This window comes from Athene noctua, chromosome 9 (assembly GCF_965140245.1).
Source record: "Athene noctua chromosome 9, bAthNoc1.hap1.1, whole genome shotgun sequence".
NCBI classification, from domain to species: domain Eukaryota; kingdom Metazoa; phylum Chordata; class Aves; order Strigiformes; family Strigidae; genus Athene; species Athene noctua.
In genome coordinates, this window is record NC_134045.1 from 12583635 (window position 1) to 12607835 (window position 24201).

Sequence of the window (24201 nt, forward strand, 5' to 3'; positions counted from 1 at the left end):
TAGTGGGTTTGGTACATATTGTACTGTATCTCTGCAGTGATGTATTTTTGTGAAGCCTTAAAACTAATTCGCAAAATCTCTGAGTAAGAGCAGATTTGGCAGATTCAACACATTACACAAAAAAGTCTTTTCTGGTCATCAAAAGGAATGAGGGAGGATATTGGGAACCATCTGGATAACTAATTAAACGATCTAATAAAAATGCTTCAGTCATTCAAAAATTGGAATAAGATAGCAAATACATATTTTTAAATGTTTTACTGAAAATAAACAGTGGCTTTCCTCTGGCAAACCTCTGCATAGCTTCAGTAGATGAACAGGGTCCTAATCCAACAAAGCATATGTAAGCGCACTAGTAATGACATTAATTTCATCCAGTTTGTGCTGAAAGTTATGTATGTATTTAGGACATTGCTGGACGGGGGCCTAACCTGAATTATGCAAGTTTCTTAAGAGACTGGAGGAGGGGTTTGTTGTTAGTCCCTTAAAATCACCAGAACGCTCCTGTGCTGGACGTTACCGGCCTCTCTAAAAAAGGCCCCTTCGCAGAGCTCCTTCATTTTTTGAAGACAGAACCAATCGCCCTTGTGCCAGGTCCCAGCTGGGCCTCGGAAGCCTGGGGCCCGCCAATGCCGGCGTGCCAGAGCCCGGCCCTTCCGCGCAGGGCTGCTCCCGCTGACCAGGAAGGGGCCGCCGCCGCGACCCGCAGGAGGGCGAGAGCCGGGCCTGCGGCCTCTCTGCCCCGGGACGCGGCGCCGCGCCGGGCTCGCTCGCTCTCGGGGCCGCGGGGGAGCCGGGGGGGCGCGGCGACGGCCCAGGTAAGAGGCGGCCTCTCCCCGGCCGCGCGGAGCGGGCGAAAGCCCGGCGGAGCCTGAGGGCCGCGGGCAAACGGGCACCAGCCGCGCAGGCTCCCGCGGCGCGGAGCGGCCTTTGTTCGCCGGCGCCGCCGGGCCGCGCCGCGCCGGGAGCGGGGCCGCCCGGCCCGCGCGCCGCTGCCGGGTGCGCGTGCGCGGGGGCGCTGCCGGGCGCGCGCTGCCGCCCGCCCGCCTCGGGAGCGCGCCTGGCAGGCAGGAGAGCTCCGCCGCAGCTGGCGCGCCCCCGTGGCGGTGTCTCCTCGGCCGGCGGCGAGAGGCAGGGAGCGCGCGGTCGGTTCGGGCGGTCGGGCCGGGCACCGAGCGTCTCGGCGAGAGCGGCGCAGCCAGTCGCCCCGCAGCCCGCACGATCGGGGGAGCCAGGCCGCCTCAGCGGGGTCCTTGCCCAGCCCAGCGCCCACAGGTGAGCGCGCCGCGGAGGGAGGCCGAGCGGCCTCGGAGGGGAGAGAGCGGCTCGCCCGGCGGGGCCCTCTCCCTGCCCGGCCGCCAGCGCGGGGGGCTGCTGCGCGACGCACGCGGAAGGCCCCGGCGCGGCCGCGGGGCCCGGCGCGGCGGCCGCAGAGGAGAGTCCGGGACAAGGCCCCGCCGCGGCCTGAGCGGCGAGCCCGGGCGTCCGGTTTCCTGCTGGCGGCCGGGCCCCGCGCCGCCGCCGCCCGCGACAGGGTGGGGGGTGGGGGGGCGGCTGAGGCAGCCCGGCCCGAGGGGAGGGAGCGAGGCGCGGCGGCGGGGCCCTTCGCGGCCGGGCCTGCGGCCCCCCGGGGGGGCGGCGGCGGACGGCTCCGAGCCCTTCTGCCGGGCTATTGTGCGCCAGGCTGAGGCGGCGGCCCGGGCCGGCGGCTGCGAAGGGCCCACCGCGCGCGGGCCTGCGCCGCCTCGGCCGCGGGGCTGCCCCTTTGTGGGCCCGGCCGCGGCCTCGCCGCGCCGTGCGCTTTGTGCTGGCGGGAGCGGCGCGGGGCCCGGCGCCGGCTGCCGGCGCCGCGAAGGTCAGCTGGGCCGCGGCGGCGGCGGGGGGAGGCGGGGGCGGCCTGCCGCTCCGGGCCGCGGCGGCGCCCCTCTGCCTGCCTCCCGGCGGGCCCAGCCGCCGCGCGAAACAGGTTGCCGGAGTAAATGGGCCGCTGGCTGCCCCTCCGCGACATTTCCGGGGAAGGTGCCGTCTCCCGCCCCTCTAGTCCGGTGAGAGCGAAGAGTGGGGGAGATTCTCGCTCATCCCGCGGCTCCCGCTGCGAAATTAGAAGGCTGGAGACCTTCGTTCTTTTCTCCGCGGCTTTAAAAGGGTAGCAAACAATAGCGTTTGTAGCCAAAGGCAAAGCATCCTAAGTATTTCTTCAGGAGAAGAACCAGGTTTCTTTTCCGGTGGTGAATTGGTGACATTTTCATTGTAAGCTCACGTTTCATTTGTAACTATAAACATACAGTATTTCTCCAGCGTTCTCTCTTCAGTCTCTGTTTCAACCGGTGTGGGTGAATACTACCTTTTCTCTGTAATAAGCAGTTTACTCGTATGCTACATAAATAGATAAAGTGACTTAATTTGTTTAACGTGGCAGGTGAATGGATGTCAGGAAGCTCATAGCTGTTTGGACTAGGTCATGAAAGACATGAGAGATGCCACGCAGGGGACATAGTTTCAGTTGTCTGTTTATCTCCCTTCTAAACTCTGAGGCTAGCACAGTACATTCCAGAGAGGGAGGAAAAATGGAAGGGCCGCTTCTCAACCCTGAGGTGCTCAAGCCGGTCTTCACGAATATTTGAGGTCCTGGAATACAGATAGACTACTGTAGAGGCTGTTAGAATAAAACTTGGATCTCTGGACTAGTCATCTGTTGCTGAGAATAACTTTTGGGAGTATACCTAAAGATTAAATCAATTAGTTCTACTTGTATCGTTTGTTCTGCACTGTAACATTGATGAAGTAATGGAGCACTAGGAATGATAATTTTGTTAACTTCAATGGAAACTATGTTCTTAAATAGCTTTAGCACTTTTCACAGCAGTGATTATACAGGAAAACACAAGGATGTCATCCATCAGTAGTATAGTTTCGGGAATCTGTTGTGACCGAAGAGTTTTGAAACTACTGAAATGATGAGGTATTTGTTCCTGAAAGTGCATGTCATGACAAAGTATCTTGTTCATTAATCTATCATTTCTGGTGGTAAGGTTTTAATTCTGTAGTCTTAATTAGACTGTACTGGAGGAGTTAGCTCCTTCATTCAGTGGCTCCAGCTTAAGTAGGTGTGAACTAAGGAAAGTAAATATTTTAAATAACACAAGTACCTGCCATACTTAGGTGTGAGTATAGTTGCTGCTACCTGCTTAGTGTGAGTTGAGAAAGAGATACTGCCCAGACATCAAAGACACCTGCCTTTAATGCAGAAGAGGGGGGGGGACCGTGAGTGTGTTCACATAAGAAGCAACTCTTTTTGGTCTGAAAACTCGGAAGAAATCAAGTAGGACAGTTTTTTATGGAATCTGGGCTTCAAATGAAACGTTCTGGAAGACTATACATGCAATTCCTATGAGAAACATGATGTTCTTAGAATTGCTTTGCTTTATTTGTCTGCTTGTAATAGGATTTGCAGTCTTGTAACTGTCAGCTTTAAAAGTTGGACTAAGTTTTGCCAAATATATTATTAGTGCATGTTTTGCTTTAATGTTTGTCTCATTTTCAGGAGATAAGCTGAACCAGAACAGTCAAGGTAAATCAATGGTATCTGAAATTCTGGACACATATAAGGAACTCGGTTCTGGAGTTGTGATGCATGTACCCAGTCTGCAGAAAGCCAAAGTGAGAATTGTGTTCCTGGCTGCTGACTGTAGTTACCCAAATCCCTGGTTGGTGCAGTTAAGTGCTACCTGCTGCAGAGAACAGTAGCAGTCAAGTAAGGACACTGGCAAGCTCTAGTTCATCTCAACCATCAAGTAGGGCCTAAAGCTTAGGATCTCCTCTCTGAAGTTTACAGTCTTAAACAGCATGAACATTGTAGATGCAAGAGATAGTTTTTACTGTTTTTTTTTTTTTCTTTTTTGTCACTTTGGGTTTTGAAGGAAAATCAGCATTAAGAGAAGTGAAAACTAGATATGATTAAAAAAGAACAGTAAGATATCTTTTGACTAACAGAAATGTACGGCAGGTGGAGACATATTGTTATCTTAATAAAATGCTTCATTTCATTAATAAGAAAATCTGTTGTGAGCAACTTACTCTTTTCAAAGTGTTATGTGTACTGTTCATGTCTTAAATGTACAGTCATGATAAAAATGTAATTTTGGTGTACGTTTTCCATGTACTGTATCACACTGTGGACAAGAAATGAAGAGATAACATGTGAATACTGTCTTGTTACCATGAGAGATTACTGCAGGTTTACCTGAGTTTTTCCTATTAGCACTTAATTGCATGTAACAAAAATCTTCCCAAGTCATTGACTTGGGGTTGTTTTATACCATGCTATAGTGTGTTTAGCTATTAACTGTACTAGGTAAAGAAAGAAGACAAAACCCAGCGTTAATGCCCTATTAATACTCTTTATGCCACACTTCATATATATATGTTTTCTAGCTCTAATCCAGACTACATACTATGTTTCTGTAATGTCCAGGACAACTATTTTAAATATACGCCTGTTTGACTTAATCTATAAAATGGTGATTCTTCATGTTATCACAGGAATAATGAGAGATTTGGTTACTAATTCCACAGTACTTTAATCAGATAAAATGCTAGATAATTATGGTTAACCAAATGGTGCACTTCTGATTTTGACTTGTTTCTCTTTGTAGAAGTTAAATACGGAAGCTGAGGTTGGCTGTGTTTTCAGTAGAGAAATAAAATATTACTTGAATGGTGAAGACAGTATTTGTCCTTTTACATCTGGAAATACATTTTTTAAAAATACTGTGGATATATTCCTATAGGGAAATTCATGTAAAAGGAGCAGCAAATTCATCTACAGGCAGTTGTTGTTGTTGACCATTTCCTTTTTTGTTTGCCTTATCTAGAAATAGGTTTGTATCTTTTCTTGTAACTATTGATGACCTTGCTGAGACATGAAAAAAACCAAGGAGAGTGTAGTGATGACTAATTCTTTAAGCAGCAGAAGTTATCAGCTCCTTTAAAGTGAAATAGCAGTTCTTTGAACTTTGATTTGCATGGCATGAAGTCTTTAAGTTAATATTTTAAAGTTCTTTCCTACAGTTCTTGCTTATAGTACTAAATGGAGTAAAAATTCATTGAGTCTTTGATGAAAGACCACAGTGGCTTTTCAGTGTTTGTTTTTTGAATGCTGTCAAGGAAGAGCGTTTAGAATGCCACACTTTTTAACAGTTATTTTCAAATATGTGTTCAGATGAAATATGTCGAAGGAAAACTGTATATGAAAGCAAATTCTATGTTAAATTTTGCTAATGTACAGGTTGTCAAAAGGTTGAAAGGTTTTAACTGGAGTAGGCGTATTTGAAAACAATTTACTGTTTAAATTAGAGGAGGAAAAGCTTGAAAATAAATTCCTTTATGTAAAAATTGCTAGAGCTGGTGTCTAGCTTAGAAATGTACGTCTATTGAAACACTTATCTTTGTTGTTTCTGTTTACTCTGTATTACAGATCTTCCATGAGGGAAGGTTCTATGTCTCCTGTATTTTGCAAGGGGATGACAACTGAAATATGAGGCTTCTAAGTTCTGTTTTGTAAATCTTAGTACATGTTGCTTTATGCTAAAATGTGACCGTTTGAAGTGGGTTTTAAAAGTTAGTTTTTTCTATAATTTTTCTAAAAGTCAGCATTATTTCTAAAGTATGCGGTTAGTTGCTGTTAACACATCAGTGTTAGGAAAGAAGAAATAATAGAAGACGTAGCGCTGCACAAGCTGTAGCACATCCAAGGTATGGTTCTGCAGTAGCTAAAGACAGTTTCTGTTCAGTCTGCCAGTGATAACTTGTAGTGTTGCTGTCACCAGTGTGAATGTGAAATTGTCCATGTTTAGTTGAAAACTAGTTGCCTGTGAGAAACGGGTAACTATTACCTGGTTTGCTTCCCAGAGGAACTTGCCGTGTGATAGCGCAAGAGCCAGTGCTGCTGCAAGAGATGTCATCCTCTCTCATCGTGGGTGTGCTCGGGATCAGTATAAGTGCAGGCTTACAGCTAAGAAAGAATGGTCTCGCCCTCCATTGCCAACTTGTGTTTGGTGTCTTCCTGGTGTGCCAGTGTAAGCACTCATGTAGTTGCACAAGACTGATCTTGCTGAATATGTTACCTTAAAGAGAAAGAAAACTAATGGGTAAAAGGCAGGCAGAACAACCATTCATTTTGGTGGCAGCTTGCTTTTGTTTGTTGTAGAAATGGTGGAATTGCACTGTGACATACTGTGTGTGCCTGCCTGGAGTTGTGGAGCTTCTATCTGGTGGATTGTTCTTTTGTGCTGTAGAGGAACCATTTTCTTCAGTTGTTTGTCATGGTATCTGAAAGCTCTTGAGAAATAGTGTAACTGAGCAGTTCTCAAAAGTGCTATTAAAATATTTTAAGAACCTTTAAAGCATGTAATGCTGCTGCTGAAAGATAATGTCTATAACTCCATGTATCAGTGTAGAACCGAGGCCTTAATCCTGTCCTCAGATCTGTGAAAATGGACTCTGATTTTTTTTTTTTTGATTGAAACCTCACTACCTCCTGTCAATTTTTTGATGAAACATAGGACTCAGAATTTACTGCAGTCTTATGATCAGATATTTTAATCTTCTTAAATTACTTAATATTGTTTTGGAAGCCATGTTTGAAACATGCTTTGATACGCATTTTTGTTGACACAGATATAACCCCACTTTAAGGTGCACAAATAAACTTACGTTTAACTAAAGCTGGTTTTCAAATTCATGTTCACTTGCCTATATATAAGCCTTGAGTCTTGTTCCTTTCCTTCTTATGTGCATGTGCACAACATTTCTTGTAAAAGCTGTGAAAATGGTCTGCTCAGTATTTTGATTTCTGAATAGCTATTTATTTTGAAATATATATACACATATATATGCATAATACATACACACACCAAATCATTAGGGTCACACAGTTATTTTAATTCACAGGACTTTTCCCCCCTTTGTGCAGGAAGGTGTTAAAGCAGTTGAGAGTTAATTGTGTAGGGTTAGTCTCTACATGGCCAATATCTGTGTGATTACACAAGTACATTAAGGATGTAATTTGAAGACTGGTTACACAGGTGTGACAAGGGAATAATTTGGCTGGCAGATGTTGATGGTGTACTATAAAATTTTAGTCTGGCTTTGTGCTAGGTCAAGTATAATCATTAGAAAGGAAATTTTACAAATAAAAAGTATGCATTCCATAACAGAAGTTGAGATGGACGTTCTTCTAAAACAGCATCTGTGAAGCAGTAATTTTAAGAGCACTTTTATGTGTATTAAAACCAGCTGGTGCCCTAAACAACTTTATTTTAAAATCAGGTGTTCCTTTTAAGGAAAAGTTGTTGTTCCTTGTACAATCATAATTCTTCAATGGATGTACAGGTGTTCATCTACTAAAGGAGTTGAGTGTGGTGAAAAGTATTATTTCATGAAGGCTGTTCCTTAATATGCATATGGGGAAGTAAACTTGGGCTTGCCTGTGAAACATTTTTATTCCCTAATTTTTGAATGCTTGATTTTCTAACCTAATACATTTTTGTAACGCTCCTGTATAAAAAAAATGCTGAAAAGTGCTGAAGTTTATATTTATGCTCTAGATGGGGAGTCATTGCTAGGATTTGATGTTTGAGATTTGGCACTGCAACGTAAACTCAAGTTTTGATTTAACTACGTAACAGAATGGAGGACAATATTTTGTGGAGAAGGATATAGTGATCGGTGTTGAATTTAGGAAGTGCTGGTAAAGAGAGGATGAAGTAGCAGAAACATACATCTACTCCTGTAATTTTCAAACCATTTATATTATCCAGGGTTTTATTTTCTCATGCAGACTCAGGCCTGACTTCAGAGTGATTATGATTGAATTTTAATTTTGTATGCCATGAAGCATTTCCCAAGCAATACATGTAAGTGCAATAGTGAGTGCATTTTGCTTAGCATTTAAAATGTACCTGATCTGAATTTAATGGCAATAAAAGAACCTACAATTCTTTGAGAGCTCTTTTTCTGCTAAATTTGGATCACTTGCTTCAAAAGCTGCGTAGTTGGATCTTCACAAAGAAAGCTGAGGGATTTTTTTTTTTTTTTTTTTTGTAATACAGTGTTAAGAAAGGGTACTTTGTTTGCTTTCTGTGAAATGTCAGTATGGAATTGGGGTCTCCGAAGGAGGCCTTCAGATTAGATACAACAGAATCAGTGAGAAGAGTGTTGCTATTGTCTCCCTAATTTGTCTCTTTGATGTACAAAATATTGGAATGAATAGAGGGCAGTTACCCCTGTGAGAGCAGGAGTTGGAAAGTAAACAGTGATTGAAGTTTGGCTATTGCTGACTGTAAAAATGGAGATATTAAATAATTTAACATACTGTCCTTTAGTATATAATGATATTTAATTATTAGTAACCTAAAGTAAATTTGAATAGGGTCTACAGAGTTAATTTAGTATCCTTATCAAGTTAATTCATTCTTTTTTGCATTAATGTCTGAGACTTGCAGCTACTTATGGTATTTTAAAACCTGTAAAAGGAAGGGAAGTGCTTGCCTGTGGTGACTCAGAAACTTGTGACAGAGCAGGAATTAGACCCAGGTCTCCCATGCCACAGACTACTGCTCTAGAACCACTAACTTTTTTTTTTAAGGTTTCAGGGATTGCTCAATCTGTTCATGTAACATGGTGGTCTGTGGAGTCAGCAGTTCAAACCATTTCTGTTTGCTATGCCTCAGGTTGATAATACTTGCTGGAAGAGTGCTCTTATTTGTGAGATAAAGGCACCTTCTAAAACTGATGTTTTCATAAAAAGCAGTAGAGCTGTTGTTCTGTGCAGTTAGACTTGTCAGTAGCCAAGTTTGAGAATTTGAGTAACATTGTAATAACGATTTTAAAAAAAATGGTGGCAGTTGAATCCTTGTGCAGCAGTACTACAGAAACAGTTGATTCAGAACTGATTAGTGGGGAAAACAAGTCACTTAAGTAAACAGTATTGGTTTTAATGTGGAGGCAAATGTACTTCAAAGAATGGATGCTAGAAACTCAAGGCATGTAGAAGATGAATGTTTAAAGAAATGAAGTACTGAAAAGTTTGGAACCATCAGATATATGAAAATGCCACTGTGGTTTTTGCACTTCTTTTACTAAGGTCTCCTATTTGTTACAGTGTAAATAATTTCAGTGCTCTTTATTTGCTACTCTCAGTATATCAACAAAATAAAAAAACCTGTGTCTTGTCTTAGATTTCCATAACTTTCCATTTGAATTAGGTATCCACAGGATAGGATGGGAAAATCTTACTTCTAAAATGTAGAAATGTCCATTTTGAAAATATGGGCTTCATCCTTTATGTTTAAAATGTTATGTGTTTTATTGTCTATTTGGTGTGTATAATAAAATAAAGACATTATCTGACATTCTTCTAAATGCTCTTGCTCCTGAAGAATAAATGTCTGGATTTAAAAAAACCCAGAAATCTTGTAAAAACTCTCCCTTAAAATGACTGAGAGATTCTGTGTATGTACTAGAAGTTCTGAAAAATTAGTAGTTTCTGATGAGTTAAAAGTTAGGCTTCCAGTGTCACTACTTGGTGCTCTGTGGTGTTGGATGTACTTATGTGTAGATTTCATGTTTGACATACCTTGGGGCACCAATATCTACCCTGAAATCAGTGTCTGAGTTCTCCATGTGCTCTATGTGTTTGCCCTCCGCAGGTCAGATTGCCATGCTTCACAGGGCTCCGCTGTCATCAGGGCTGTGGGCAGCAATACGGGACAAATTAAGGATTGCAAGAATAAATTATTATTTAAGATGGAAACATATATGAGCCTAAGCAATGCACAAGATGACGAGATCTTTATAAAAATAGTCAATGTACATAATCCTGTCCTGACTCCTCCTGCAGAGTGGCTTTCTGTGTCATGATCAGTCTCTTTTATAGGCCAGGCCCTCCTTGATCAGATTGGGTTATTTTGATCGTCTGCTCCCTAGTAGTGTTTAGTTATGCAGGAGAAATATTGAGCATAAGATAGGTCTTGAATTTGAATTGGAGTAGTTATCGCAGAAAGACTTTGTATGTGAAGACACATCAAAGTACAGGTACTTTTAGTTTAGCCTTATTGAATTAAGGTAGGCACTTGCATGCCACACCCTCTTCCCTGTGTCTGCCTCAGACACAGGGATGGTGATGCAATATTGCAGGGCAGTTACAGTATGCCGTGAATATGCTGTGAAGAATATAGTTTTTGCAAAATCAGGCTGAGGAAAGAAATACAGTCCCCAAATTGTCACACGTGGTAGGATTTGCTGTTAACATTTACAGAGGTTTTTTTTTTTTTTCCTTTTTTTTTAACTAACAGAGTGTAATTGTATACAGAGCCCATCTATGACATCTTGTAGAACAGAATTAAGTGCTTCCTGCTTTAGATACTTCTGAACGGTAGTATGTGTTACAGCATGAAAAATAACTTGCCTTTTTTTTTTTTTTTTTTTCTTTTTTTCCTGGTGTTGTTCCTAAGTAATTTTGTATCTGATCCTCCTGTATACCTGCCTGCCTTTTTACTGCAGCATGCTATGTTTGGAACTTTTTAAGGGGTAACTGTCTACCTGTGTTTATAGAAATTACTGGGCTCAATATTTGTTGGAAGATGATCCTGGTGCAGCTCAGTTCAGTGTGCTCTGTGCACAGTGAAAGGAAATTAGATATTACTAAAAAATAAAACCTGTTTTCCCTGTTATTTACTGTATGCATAGAGTTGTCTGTATTTTTATATGAAGTTTTTATTTTGTTAGATTCTGTGGATTCTGCCATCTTTCTTTTGGAACCTGTACTTCTGCTTTATCTCAGTTAGCTTTACTGTGCTCCAAGTATGGCAGGCTGCAGAAAGGCATGTTCAGTTTGGTATCTGAGAAGGCTGGTGTGGGACAGCTGCTTATTTTGAGTTCATACCATAGTTTATCATGCTATAGGTTCCGTGTGTGGGCATGCTAGGGTTCAGGTGTCCTATGTCAAGGAAGGCTCTGGCCATTGACTGACTACTGATACTGGCACTGAGGATACAGAGCTAGTGAACAGAGAAAAGAGAAGGCTTCTGTCAGAGAGCACCACTTAGGTACAGTGCAAGAGTGTGCACTACACAGCTTGGAACAGTGTTTCTCTATTGCCATCTCCATGCCTCTGTTGTAGGTGGCATTTGGCAGTGTCAGCAAGATAAGTTACTTGCTTGTTTTTAAAAAAGAAGGATATGGTAAAGTCCAATTTGGAAGTGGTCCATGATCTTTTTAATGCAAGTGTTCTGATTTGTATATAAAGAATGATTCTTTTCCTCTTTGTTTTTATTTCTGTAATGGAAGATGTGGTTCACTAGCTAGTTTGTGGCTTAACTTTCTTTCATTAGTTTACCAAATATCAATAATTTTTGCTATTGTTACTTATACCAGTTTATTTAATTTATTGCTGCATTTTCTTTTTCTAGTAGTGGCATTTGATAAGTTCTTTTTAGTATAGCTTGAATTTTCAGAAATTTCTGTTAATAGTTCCCCAGCTTTTGCTTTCTGTCCTGCTTCCTCTTCTTCAAGCTCAAAAGATGGGAGAGATAAACATTCTGTTTTGCTTTATAATTTGTTGATGGTCTGAATTTACAAAGAAATCTGTTTCCTCATTTAATGCTACATGTAATTATAAGACATGAAAGCTGGGATGTTCTCTGTTTATATGACACAGAGTGAGTGGTCCAAACTCTGGTGGTTTTTTTAGTTTTCATTCTAGAATGAAATTTGGGATTCTATCAGTTGGTCATTTTCTCTCTGAACTTTGTTCCTCGGCTTGCCTTTCTTTGCAAGACTGAAGTATCATAGCAGTATAGGCTTCATTATTCAATGATAACTTGATTCTCTAGAATATGGAGAATTCTGGTTGGCTAGAGTACAGGTTATTCACGGTTTTAAATTGATGAAGTTCTTTGCTGGATTTAAAAATGAATGCTGCAGTCATGGCAGTAGTTGCTTGCTAATATGATTTTTATGTGGTGGTTGTATATCTTCTGTAGGACACTGTTCCTTCTTAATTTTACATTATACAGTTGTTGGAAAGAAAATCTTTGATAGCTAGAAAGATAGATCTCCTTGGTTGATGTGTAATATTCTGGCATAGATAGGCAGGAGAAATAGTTAATGATAGTGATAAAGCAGAAGTCAAACAGCACTAGCCAAGGCTGAAGTTTTTGTATTGGAGTAGAAACAAGTCACTATAATATGATGGGTGTAATGATACTGTTTGTGTTTCCATAGTGCTGTTTGTATCTGCATCTGCCACATAGGATGTGTTGGATTTGGAGAAGATCTGGATTGCCCACTAGCAATGACTCAGTTGGTGATCATGTTGTGTACAAGAGAACATATATGATAGCATCAGAAACATTGCGTGTTAAGGTCTGGTGGTTCACTGCAGAGGTAGCCATGAAGAGGATGACTGATTCCATGATTATATAAATCCACTGGGATTTCCTTTCCTGATGACTGGGAAGAGGGGTTGGTAGGGAGTGTCTTGAGGTGCAAGAACAAGAACAAAACTACCTGCAATTTCAGGCAGGCTGGGTGACTACAAGGTGGTAGAAATTGTAATTTTGTATGAAAAGGAGATTAACTGGACACATGACATTTTGGAAAAGGAAATCATCATGAGACTTGCCTCGATTTCGCAAAACTTTTTTTGTCTTGTTTTATAATATTCTGTTACAGTGGATTGCTCTGACTTTTGGTTATTATGCAGGAAAGAGAGGCCCTGACGTGCGTGAAATAACAAATAGTACATAGTTAAGGGCACTAAAGATAACGGTGTCTGGAAGGGTAGAAAAAAAAAAATCATTAATCAAAAACACAGTGTATAGACAGTAAATTGTGTTATGTAGTTGATCAATAATTTGTGTCATGAACTGACTTCTAAAAGTTTTGAAGTAGGCCAGTAGATACAGGAGCAGTATATAAGCAGGGATGTACTTTTCTGTGTCCAATGTTGTCAGATTTGCAGGCACAGGCATGCATTTGATACTAACTGTGCCAGGCCTTTGTGATCTAACATCACCCAAGAGCTGTGAGAAGTACATTGACAGACTTCAAAATGGAAAAAACCCGGGCCCCAAAATGTCCTTTCAAAATGTAAATAGAAATTAAAAATATTTATTTTTAAGAAGTATTCACAAGCTATTCTCTGAGACAGTTGTGTATAATACACTTAATATTATGTGTGTTTGCTAAAGTGTGATTTTGGTAGTGGTGAGGGCAATATATAATATTTTCAGTAAAGCCTGGTGAAACCTTTTTCCTTTCTGTTTTGCTGTACATTGATGATTATGAGTGCAAGAGGGGACAAAGGAAAGGTAGATTCCTTGGAAAAAAATATTTTCAGAAATAGTAAGTACGTGTAGTGGAAAAGCTGGCTTTTCCATAGTGCTATAGATGTTGTCCTCAGCAGTTTAAGACTTTTTGTAATTGAGCAGCTGTGGTACAAAAACATGGTATCCCAAGAATTTTTATTATAAAATTAACCTAATTCTACTTTTAAAATTTCAAGAAAGTTCCCTACTTAAAATACACTGGGACCCCTTTTTAATCGGAACAAAGTGTGCTTTTTAATTACCTTCATTCTCAAGATAATATCCATTTGGGACTTCTGTGTCAGTAACACTGCAGTTTCTTGAGCATGGTATTATGTACTGTGTGTACACTTGTATATGTGTACACACACCCACACCCCATTCTTGTTTCTAAATATACGCACACTTTTTTTCTGTTGCATTCATGAAACCTTCCTTCTGCTGCCAAAGAAACATTGGTGACTTTTGAATTTATTGTTTATAATATTTTACAAAATAATTATTATTTATAATATTTTACAGAAGCAATCAGTCTTAAATTGTACCAGTATCTGATTATATTGGCTATTCTTTCTGTATCTTCTTGTAAGTTCTTATTTACACCTGTTTAATGAGTATTTTCAACAATTCATTTAGCTTTTAGGGTTTGACATTCTTTGGCTTATATACATCTTGAAATGTATTAATTTTTATAACTTCCAGTGCTCTGTAACAGGGTATTGTTTTTAAAAAAGTCTTGTTTCCAAATATGATTGTACATTTGAAAAACTTGAAAGACTTTGTATTACTTTAATGGCTGTAATGCATTAATGCATTTTGAGTGGAAGTCTCTGAATTCAATTAGTTCTGAAATCAGAATGAAAAAAAATTTTATTGCATCACACACAGACATTTGTGATAAGGCATTTTTTTCTGTCCTTGCATCACTCTTCAGCATCATGAGACATCTTTTTCCCCTTCTAGCCATTAAGATTGACTATACAGAAGTTTTGTGGGTTTTTTTTCCAAAACTAATTTTCAGTTACTCTCTCAAAAACAAATTAAATGTTAAACTCAGTCTAATCTATATGATATGAACGAGGGATTTGAAGAAGTGGATGGTGTTAACTTGAATTTGTCAAAGGTGCCCCATATTTCAGTGAATTGCAGATGTGATTTCTGGAATCGTGAAGCTAACACCTTTGAAAGATGAGATGTGGAAGAGGGTATCAATCTATTCTATATACGGTTGTTAATTCCGTGGCATGTGAGGTACATCAGCTTTCTGAGCTTCTTTAGCAACCATTTTCCTTATGTCTGCACTTTAAAAAACTGAGCTTTATAAACAGTGAACTGATTGCACCTTTCCATTTGCACTGTAAATTTTTTTTTTTTTTTTACCCATCTGGGGCTTCAGAGGTTTTCTGTCTTAAGGCATTGTCCATTATATCGCAGCGCAGCAAAGAGCATTACAGCATTAGCTGGCCTGTCGAAGGGCTCACGGTTTTGTGTTGGGGACAGCTGCTTTGCTTACGGAGTGAAAGCCTTGAGCATATTTCATACACTTCAGAACACGCTCATCGTTTCTTGAAAGCCATTTCTGTGCTGGTTTTCTCCAGCTTTTATGTTTTGCTTGGAAACTTTTCTTAACTCCTAACTGGTGGGGATGTTGTGTATTGTGCATTTGGGGATGAAGCTGAAACACACCTTGTATCAAGTTAGTAGTTTTCGTTAATAGTAATTGGCTGTTACCTGCACATGTTAGTGCTGATGGAAGCCTCTGCAGTCTTCCTTGAACAGACTTGAGTTTCAGATAGTAGCAAAGCATTTTTAAAGATTATTTTCTTTACTCAGATACTGTAGCTGTGCCTTTTATGCAACCATCTATTGCAGTGTGTTCTTCTGTTGCATCCCCTGAAACTTGTACTTCCATGATCTTATCATCATTACATGTGTATTCCATAATGCCTAAGCTTTTCGGAGCCCAGTGTGTATCATGCAAGCATGGTGACTTGGTTTCCAACTCCTTTATCCTTAGTGTTCTAATTTTTTTAACAGTCCACATGGATATTCAAATATGCCACGTTATTCCAATCTGTTGGTCTTGCCTTTTCCTTGAGATTAATGTGCTTTTGCTTAATTAAATAATCTTTATACAAATGGAGAGAAAACTCCTCTTGAATGGGTACATTAAAGAACCACAGTGGAAAATGCTAATCTGGGCAGTGTCCTTGAAATGGCAGGAACAGGAAGTGAAGTTCGTGTGGTAGAAGAGTTTGGAATGGAATCCGTAGCTTTTACAAGCAGTTATTTAGGGAGGGTGCTCAGGACCGTCCGTCTGTGAGTATCTGAAGAAGAGTTAGGCGTGACACGTGTAAGGCACGGACTGTGGTTCCCGCTGACGCGGGAGGACGCCCAGAGGGAGCCGTACGCGGGCGAGCGGCAAGCGGGGCCCATGTGCTCTTCGGGGGCGGGAGCGCGCCCGCCGGGGGCAGAGCCGCCGTCGGGCGGGGCAGGGGGTCGGCGGCCCCGGCTCAGGCGCTGGCGGCGGCGCGGCCGGGGCGGGGCCCCCGTCCTGTGGCCGGGCCCCCGTCCTGTGGCCGCCGGGGGCCGCCCGCGCCGCGCCCGAGCCGGGCCGCCGCGCCCTCCCCTGCGCGCCCCCGGGCCGCGGCGGGGCGGGGCCCGGCCCGGGGCAGCCAATGGCTCGGCCGGGCCGGGCCGCGCCGCGCCGCCTCAGCCGCTGGCCGGCGGCCGGGCGCGGGGCAGCGCCGGCGGGGAGGAGCCGGCCCGGCCCGGCGAGTTCGGGGGAACCATTTTGGGGCGCCGGGCCGGAGCGCGGAGGTAGCCGGTGGATGGCGGCGTGTGCGCGGCCGTAAATGGCGGGGCCCGTGCCCGGGGCCGCAGCGGTACCAGCGGCGGGCGGCGCGGGGCCCCGCCGGGGATGGCGGGGGCGTTCTGCGGGGGCAGCGCCCGGCCCGCGCCCCGCAGGAGGCGCCGCCAGCCCGCCTGGCCCGCGCGGGAGCGCCGGGGCGGCCTATGGCGGGGAGACCGGCCCCCGGGTGCCCGCGGGCGTGGACGGGAGTCCTGCGGGCCTGCCTGCCGGGCAGCGGGAGCAGCCGCGGCAAAGGTAGCGGCTCCGCCATCGCCTTACGCGCAGCGTCCTCGGCGGCCTTTGTGGCCGCTGTGAAATCGTGTCCCTCGGGAGGTCTCGGTAGCGGCTGTGTCTCGCCCTTCCCCAGAAGGGTGTTGAGAATAGCTGCGTCAACAGGTCGGTGCGTTCTGATCACCTCGCGGACAGCGTTTTTCTTCATCCAGAACTAGGAAACCTTGAAATACGTTTTTTCCTTTTGCCTCTCTTCTGTGGGTTAAACTTTTTCAAGTTTGTGCAATCTTTTGCATAATTCGCGTTGTAGGAGCTAATACTTTCTAAAATGACGCCCAGTGTACCTTACTTTGTCACTGTTGCTTAGGGCCTTTTTCCGAGTGCGTGCAAACAAAGATAACGTAATAAAAAATACTGCATATGGGGGTTTCACCTGTAATAAAGTTTTTGTAACTAAAAATACCTTTAAGCTTTATTTCCATTTCTGTACTTGTGTTTACTTGGTCTGTAATTGTATGGTTTTGATAGTTTGGTGGGTTAAATGTATTATGCTGTTAACACCTTTACTTACAATTAACTTGTAGTTTTTAACATAGCTATAGAAAAATAATTTCTCTGACTTTCCCATCGTGATGCATTATTCATCTTTATGTTAACAAGAGTGATGAAAATGTAGGCTTTGGGCAGGTTTAGGCTTGGTAAATTACAGTTTACAGCTTTATCCAGTTTCTTCCTTGCATGCTAATATCCATGGCCTGGTTCACAGATTCCTGCTCATTGGGATGGTCCTCAGTTGTGGAAGGTGTGTGTGAAGGCTGGTCACCTACAGAAACGGTGATAGAGCAGGACTGTACCTTCTCACAGCTTAGAAAGCTAAGTGGAAAGTACATCTACACGTCAGGTCTTTTGCAAAGTTTGTAGGTTGCTTAATTTACCTGTTGAATGGGCTCTGAGAGGCGTAATTAAAGAAACCAGAGCTCACCCAGCTCGTCAGACTGCCTAGGGAACTGGTTTAACACAGTGGTTTTCACCAGTGTTATCTGTGGGTTACTGGGGATCCCTGGATCAGGACATATAGGTTCAGGTAAGATGAAGCACACACAGGCAGTTCTGAAATGTGTGTGTTTACAATATTTGAAGGGAAACACTTTCAGAATTTTACACATGAATATGCATGTGACTTATAAGCTCTTTTCAAGCAAACAGCGTGATCAGAATTTGTTCTCCTGTGTACAGTTATTCTTCGTGTATAATTTGTTCTAGAGCGTAGAAGTGCAGTGTGTTGTCAGGAGCCTCCCACCTGCGGGTGTTGGGGAAGAATAGCAGCAGTGCTCAGTTGTCACAGAGGCCTTATCATTTGAATCCCCTTGCAACAAGCTGGCGTAGCATCACTTCCCCAGAACACATTCTTGATTTGTTGCTGAGACCTTAAACTTTTCATCTAAGCTGGAATGCTTTACAGTAGGAAAATAAGGCCTAAAGATACAAACATCCCTGTTATCTCTACAGTATCAGTTAAGGCCCAGCATTGAAAATTACTGTATGGTTTTTTTTTTCTGAAGATGGGGACTGAATGTTTCTAGTCGGGCAAGCCTGAGATGAAGGAGGAGACTTTGGAGGGCTGAGATGATGCTGTTATTGGGCATGTGAGACTCATGAAATCAGTGGCTGAATACTGAATCTTAGACATTCATGTTTTTTCTAGCTCTAGACTGGAGAGCTGCTTCTGTAGAAGAACTTGAGATTGCCTGTCTGTGATTACTTTTTGAATGTCAAGGCATAAGTTCTTTTGCATGTTGGAATCTCTTAGTTGCTTCGCTTCATGCCCTGAACAGTGCATGTCTTGCAAAAGAATGCACAGGATGCTGCTTTGAGGTATCTAGTCCAAGTATGAGTAAGTTGGCGGGTGAAATGATGCTAAATACGGGAAGTTTGCCTATTGCCTAATATTCCCAGCAAGGAGGTTTATTTTGAGAGCTCTGTACATACATGACAGATACAGAGCTGGTGTACTTGCAGAGAAGCACTTAAGGTGATTGAGAATTTTACTGTGTAATGGAAGCCAATTTTTGATAGCATTTTACTTAACCTATAATGGTAAGGTGTATTTTTTTCAAAATGGAGTGTTTATTTTTTCCTGGTAGTGGTAATGATTCCTTTTGCACAAGAAGGAGGTGCAGGAAAAAGTGTAGCATCCATAAAATGTTAAGAAATATGGTATGCTTGAATGCTTGAGCAAGCTGGTTGGTCAGACAAATGTTAACTTTTGTCTGGGGACATTTGAAAGAATAGAACCTCAGTGTAAGCTCCACTGAACTTAAGACTTCATCATCAGTGCCTTTTCATGTTATGGGAAATGTTTGAGTACTTATTTGTTAAAATCAATTCTCAAACTTAACCTTCTGAACATCTTATTTGGGAAATTCAATAAAAATAATTGTTTTTCTGTTATCTTTGCAAATGGTTTAGTTCAGGAAGCTGAGGCAATCATGTGCTTTACAAGCTATGGGCCTTAGTAACAGAGTCATGAGAATGAAAGTACTGGGAAAAAAAGCGGTGTAGTAATCTTCTTAGCTATGTTTTTCCTTGATACTGTGTTTCAATTTTTTTTTTTTTTAAATTATACAGTAAACATGATTACTGAAAAGGTCATATCGGGAAGTACATTTTTTCATTAAAAATGGCTAGTTTCTCATCTAGTGCTCCTAGCTGTTACACATAAGTGATCAGGGTGGGATATTTCATAGATACAATACTAAAACAAAAAGCAACCAGAAAACCAACAAATGTCTTCGGGGATTCTGGTTACCTTTTTAGCATATCTTTACTTGTCTCTCTTGCAGCTTCCAATAGGTAAATTCCACTTCAGAATAATTAGCGGAACTTCTTCCCTTGTTAAATGTGCATGTCATACGAATGTCTGGATACTCTAAGTAATCTATCCACAGTTTGCATTACATGTTTCTTTTGCTTTCGTTTGTGTCTTACTTTCTTTCAAAGCTTCTTTGTAAATCAAAAATTAGTGCAGGCAGAGGAAAATAAAATATGGTTACACACTCATTCTTTTTTCTCTCTTCTGTTACAGAAATGAGCCGTCAGACTGCTACAGCACTACCTACAGGTACTTCAAAGTGTACGCCATCCCAGAGGGTGCCTGCACTGACTGGCACTACAGCTTCCAATAATGACTTGGCTAGTCTCTTTGAGTGTCCTGTGTGTTTTGACTATGTGCTGCCACCAATTCTTCAGTGTCAGAGTGGCCATCTTGTTTGTAGCAACTGTCGCCCCAAACTTACGTGCTGTCCAACTTGCCGAGGCCCGCTGGGCTCCATTCGTAACCTGGCTATGGAGAAAGTTGCCAATTCTGTACTATTCCCCTGTAAATATGCCTCTTCCGGATGTGAGATAACTTTGCCACACACAGAAAAAGCAGACCATGAGGAGCTGTGTGAGTTTAGGCCTTACTCCTGTCCATGTCCTGGTGCTTCATGTAAATGGCAAGGTTCTCTGGATGCTGTAATGCCACATCTGATGCATCAACATAAGTCAATTACAACACTTCAGGGAGAAGATATAGTGTTCCTGGCTACAGACATTAATCTTCCTGGTGCTGTTGACTGGGTTATGATGCAGTCTTGTTTTGGCTTTCATTTCATGTTAGTATTGGAGAAACAGGAAAAATATGATGGTCACCAGCAGTTCTTTGCAATTGTACAGCTGATAGGAACACGCAAGCAAGCAGAAAACTTTGCTTATCGACTTGAGTTAAATGGTCATAGGCGGCGATTGACTTGGGAAGCAACTCCTCGATCTATTCATGAGGGAATTGCAACAGCCATTATGAATAGTGACTGTCTAGTCTTTGACACCAGCATTGCACAGCTCTTTGCAGAAAATGGCAATTTAGGCATCAATGTAACTATATCCATGTGTTGAAATGGCAATCAAACCTCTTCAGGCCAGTGTTTAAAACCGTTGTGTTTAATTTAGCAGAAACTAGGGTAACCATCTTTGACTGTCAGACAAATTATGTGGTAGATGGAGGGTAGACATATATGAAGGTAAATAAAAGGAAAGGCTGTTAAATTACAGGAAGCAGTTGCATGTAGTAATACTAATATATTTAAAAGAAGTCAACAGTAAACCACTGAAAATATATATACCCCCAAGATGGGCATCTTTTGTATTAAGAATTGATTCTACAGGATATGTTGTAAAATAATTCTAAAAACTTGTTTGTAGATTGATTGTACTGTTGAAAAGGATACTGTTTCGTGTTTTTGTTTGTGTTTTTTTCCTCCCCCCTTTGACTGACAAGCCATGTTGAGCGGTCTGGTCTCTGGCCGCCGCTTCCCCTCCTCCCCGCCCCCCCCCTCCCCCCCCTTTGTAAGTCACTAAATAGTATTGCTGCTGTTTGTGTATATTTTTTGTGTATTTGCTAATTTTTATTAACTTCTAGTTTTTCATTAAATAAATATGACTTTCTTTTCTGTAATTCAGGTTTTTCTCTTTTTTGTATCTTTTTAAAATTAATTACAGGTGTCATCTTTTGATATGCATAATTGCTATGGTAAAACTTATATTTCTGAATGTTTGGTAAATTTTGTCTCTTTCCAGTAGTCAATTCATTGGTGATACTGTTCTTAATTGAGCTATTTTGTGAATGTACTGAACTCGAAAGAAAGGAGTACTTATGTTCAAAGATGTATCAGGAAAGAAAGCTCCTTTAAAAACAGATCTAGATGTTGTTGTACTTTGAGTTATCTTCTAACAAAAATGAACAATTATTAAGAATTTTTTGAATTAAAAAAATCATTCACATTTCAAATTTAGAGATGCTTAGAAACTTGATTGCATCCTTGTATTTGTTGGTTTTGCAGTACAAAGAAGGTATTGTCTTACACAGTATTTGTAATTATAAAAACACCATTTGTTTAAAAAAAGAAAAAAAAAGGCAGTCAGAATGAGATGTTTTCAGTCTTTTTATATTTGTCATTAAAAGAATACCTGGCAAATTAAAAAAACCCCAACTTTTGCTTTTTGCTTTAGCTCAAAGTTTGACACATTGATACTCTTGCTCAGTTTCTTGTCTTCACATGTTTTGGTTGTTGCTAAAGTAACTGTCTTGAGCTGATTTTTGTATATCATTTTAGTGACATGATACACATTACAATGCAAATAATCTCTTACAGGTGTTATTCACCAGCCATAAAGGCTTTTGAAGAATATTGGGCTTCGTGCATATGTGAAAAATTGGGCTTTATGCATATGTGAAAAATTTAGCCATGAATATATATGGTATTTGTGTTAGAGAACATTGACATAGACACAGAAAAAAGAGTAAGGTGAAAAGCTGTTTCATCTCAAGCTCTTAAAGAAATCTGTCAAACCTAGTAGTAGTGGCCATCTGTTTGGGGAGGTAGTTGGGCTATTAACTACTTCTGTAACACATTAAAATACAGTTCATTTACTGTGCACTGTCTTAACTTTCTTATCAGAAGTTGATCTATTAAGACAACTCTTGTTCTTATTTTGATGCATGATGAGGTAAGTAGTTCTACAGGTAAGGAACATAAAATCCATCAGGTTGGATTAATAAAGTACTACAGAAATAGTTGGCTTCATGTAGTAAAAGTTTTACTTCTTAAAATGTGATATTTAGGCTGCTCAGACTGTGCACAGACTTTATTTAAGAGATGTACAGGTACCTTGTGACAGCAGATAAATGCTTCAGAAAATCTTGTGATCTAGCATTTTTTTTCCTTATGAATATACAATTAATTGTTTGCAGTCTTCTAAATTCAGTAATTATTCTCACCTAATTAAGCTTGTCTACATTTACCTCAGGTTTGTCTTCTGGTCTTTGACAGAAACTTGGCTAAATACTTCAAATATTTTTAGAGGAATACACTGACTCGCCATCTCACTTGCTCACTCATGACTGGCTGGCTTGGACTGAAGTTTGCCTGCCAAGGTTATCTGATTTTCAGCTCTGCAGTTTTGTCAAGAAAATCTAGCTCAGAGCCTGTAAGAACCCTCCGTGGTCCGATGCTTAAGATTAGAGAGTAACAGGGCTGCCTAAACACACAAGTTGTATGAGACTGTTCTCTGCTGCTGCTTGTACTTGGAATGGTTCAGCTTGTGTCCCCCAAAGAACTGTGAACCGTAAAACCTTGTTGCACTGATCTGCAGTGATGTTATTTGGGCTGGAATGGGCTGAAGATCAGGACTGTACTTTTGAAGGGGACTTCAAAAATTGCATTTGCAATGACCTTTAGAAGCTAATTGGAATGGCCAGGCAGTTGTTTTTCATGTTTTACAGATGACAAATGCTATAGCATAACTATGCTGATTTAACTGTAGTGTAAACTGGTATTACTCTGTTTGGTGTTTAAAAAAAAATCTGTATAAAACATTTGATGTCCATCATCAGATGGAATGATTTAAACAAAGTATAGTTAGGCCCAGATCTCATCTAAAGAGTTTGAGGATCTGGTAAGTCAACTGCACTGTTCTATATGAAAAAAGAAAACATACTAGAAATGTGTACAGTTTACTACCTTATCTAAAATAAATGGTGTATTAAAGCCTGGCATTGTCTTTAATAGATGAAATGAAATGCAGTAGATCTTGCATTTGTTTCCTAGCACTACCTCCATTGTTTTTCATTGCCCTTTTTTTAAAAAAAAAAAAAAAAGCCTTAAAAAGAAAATGTTTGACAAACATAGATGTTAATATTTGGGTTCTGTTTTGACACTTTTTGCTAGTTCTTGTTTGCAGTAGTGCTTTACAATTAAAGCAGGTCAACTGGTTTGTATTGCTGCCTATGCTCTTGTATTACCCAGTATCTTTTTGAAGCTACTGTGATTAAAGCATGAATTGCACTAGTGGGATAGTTTATTATCTGTAGCAAGTTACAGCGGGGATAGAGGAAAGGAGCTACCACTGCTTTTCTTTTTACCTTTGCTAAGCTTTAGCTATCTTGTAGTATATTCTGAGGGACACATGTTTAATATCAGGTCCATTTAACTGTCAGCTGCAAAGCTGAATAATCCCTAGTGTATTGAAATTATTTTTAAAAAGTTCTTTACTGTTCTGGCTTGCTGCTGCACAGATTGTTATTCTTCTTGACAATGTTCAGTGCAAGCAAAAGAAAAGGCACTAAATTTGTGTCTACAGTATCTAACATAATGGATAATGCGTAAGTTTTATTTAAAAAAATCTTAACAAAGTAACATAACCAAGTCAGCTCTGCAAGCAGGAACATGAAAAGCTATAAATAAATGCCTATTAATACCTTCAGTGTGGCTTTAAAACCCTCACCTTTCAGCTAAAGTCCATGTGGACAAGACTTAAAAATTGGAGTGATGTGGTGCACAAAGTTGTTGCTTAACTTTTCTTGGGAACAACTCCCTGTTCTGTAGTGAAATAGCTCTGGAAACTTTTTTTTACAGTACTATCTTTCAAAAAACTGCATTTTTTTTCTCCATGTATAAACAGACTGCACTGGAATTCCATGCATGTTTGTTTTCTCACTAGTGCAAAGTAGTGCAGGATTGTTATTTGATCTGCATTAAGTTTGGTAAAGATTTTTTTTTCCCCCCCCTACTGGTTTTGATTAAAGGCAAAGCAGCACATTAGTTATTGTACCTTTCTGGTGTTTTACTGATTGTGTAGTTTCTTTGCACTTTCTGTGTTCAAGTATTTTGTAAGGCAGGAAGTATTCTGAGACTGTGTGTGTTGCCTCTT

General features: G+C 41.2%; 1 protein-coding gene across 5 annotated transcripts; it reads left to right on the forward strand.

The window, feature by feature from the left end:
- Positions 1-602: 602 nt before the first annotated feature.
- SIAH1 (siah E3 ubiquitin protein ligase 1) lies at positions 603-24122 on the forward strand. 5 transcript variants are annotated; one of them, XM_074913683.1, is made up of 2 exons: positions 603-818; positions 19538-24122. In XM_074913683.1, exon 2 carries the CDS (start codon positions 19540-19542, stop codon positions 20386-20388), a length of 849 nt encoding a protein of 282 aa, XP_074769784.1. In that variant the 5' UTR covers positions 603-818; positions 19538-19539; the 3' UTR covers positions 20389-24122. The 5 variants fall into 5 exon arrangements, with proteins under 5 accessions (XP_074769784.1, XP_074769782.1, XP_074769783.1 ...); XM_074913681.1 differs by lacking the exon at positions 603-818 and adding an exon at positions 1067-1275; XM_074913682.1 differs by lacking the exon at positions 603-818 and adding an exon at positions 16082-16190.
- Positions 24123-24201: the final 79 nt, after the last annotated feature.

Bases quoted from the DNA above. Each gene is read 5' to 3' on its own strand.
- SIAH1 (XM_074913679.1), top strand. From the start codon at position 16,386: ATGGCGGGGAGACCGGCCCCCGGGTGCCCGCGGGCGTGGACGGGAGTC. The intron at 16,477-19,537 runs GTAGCGGCTCCG...CTTCTGTTACAG, and splicing joins CGGGAGCAGCCGCGGCAAAG to AAATGAGCCGTCAGACTGCT.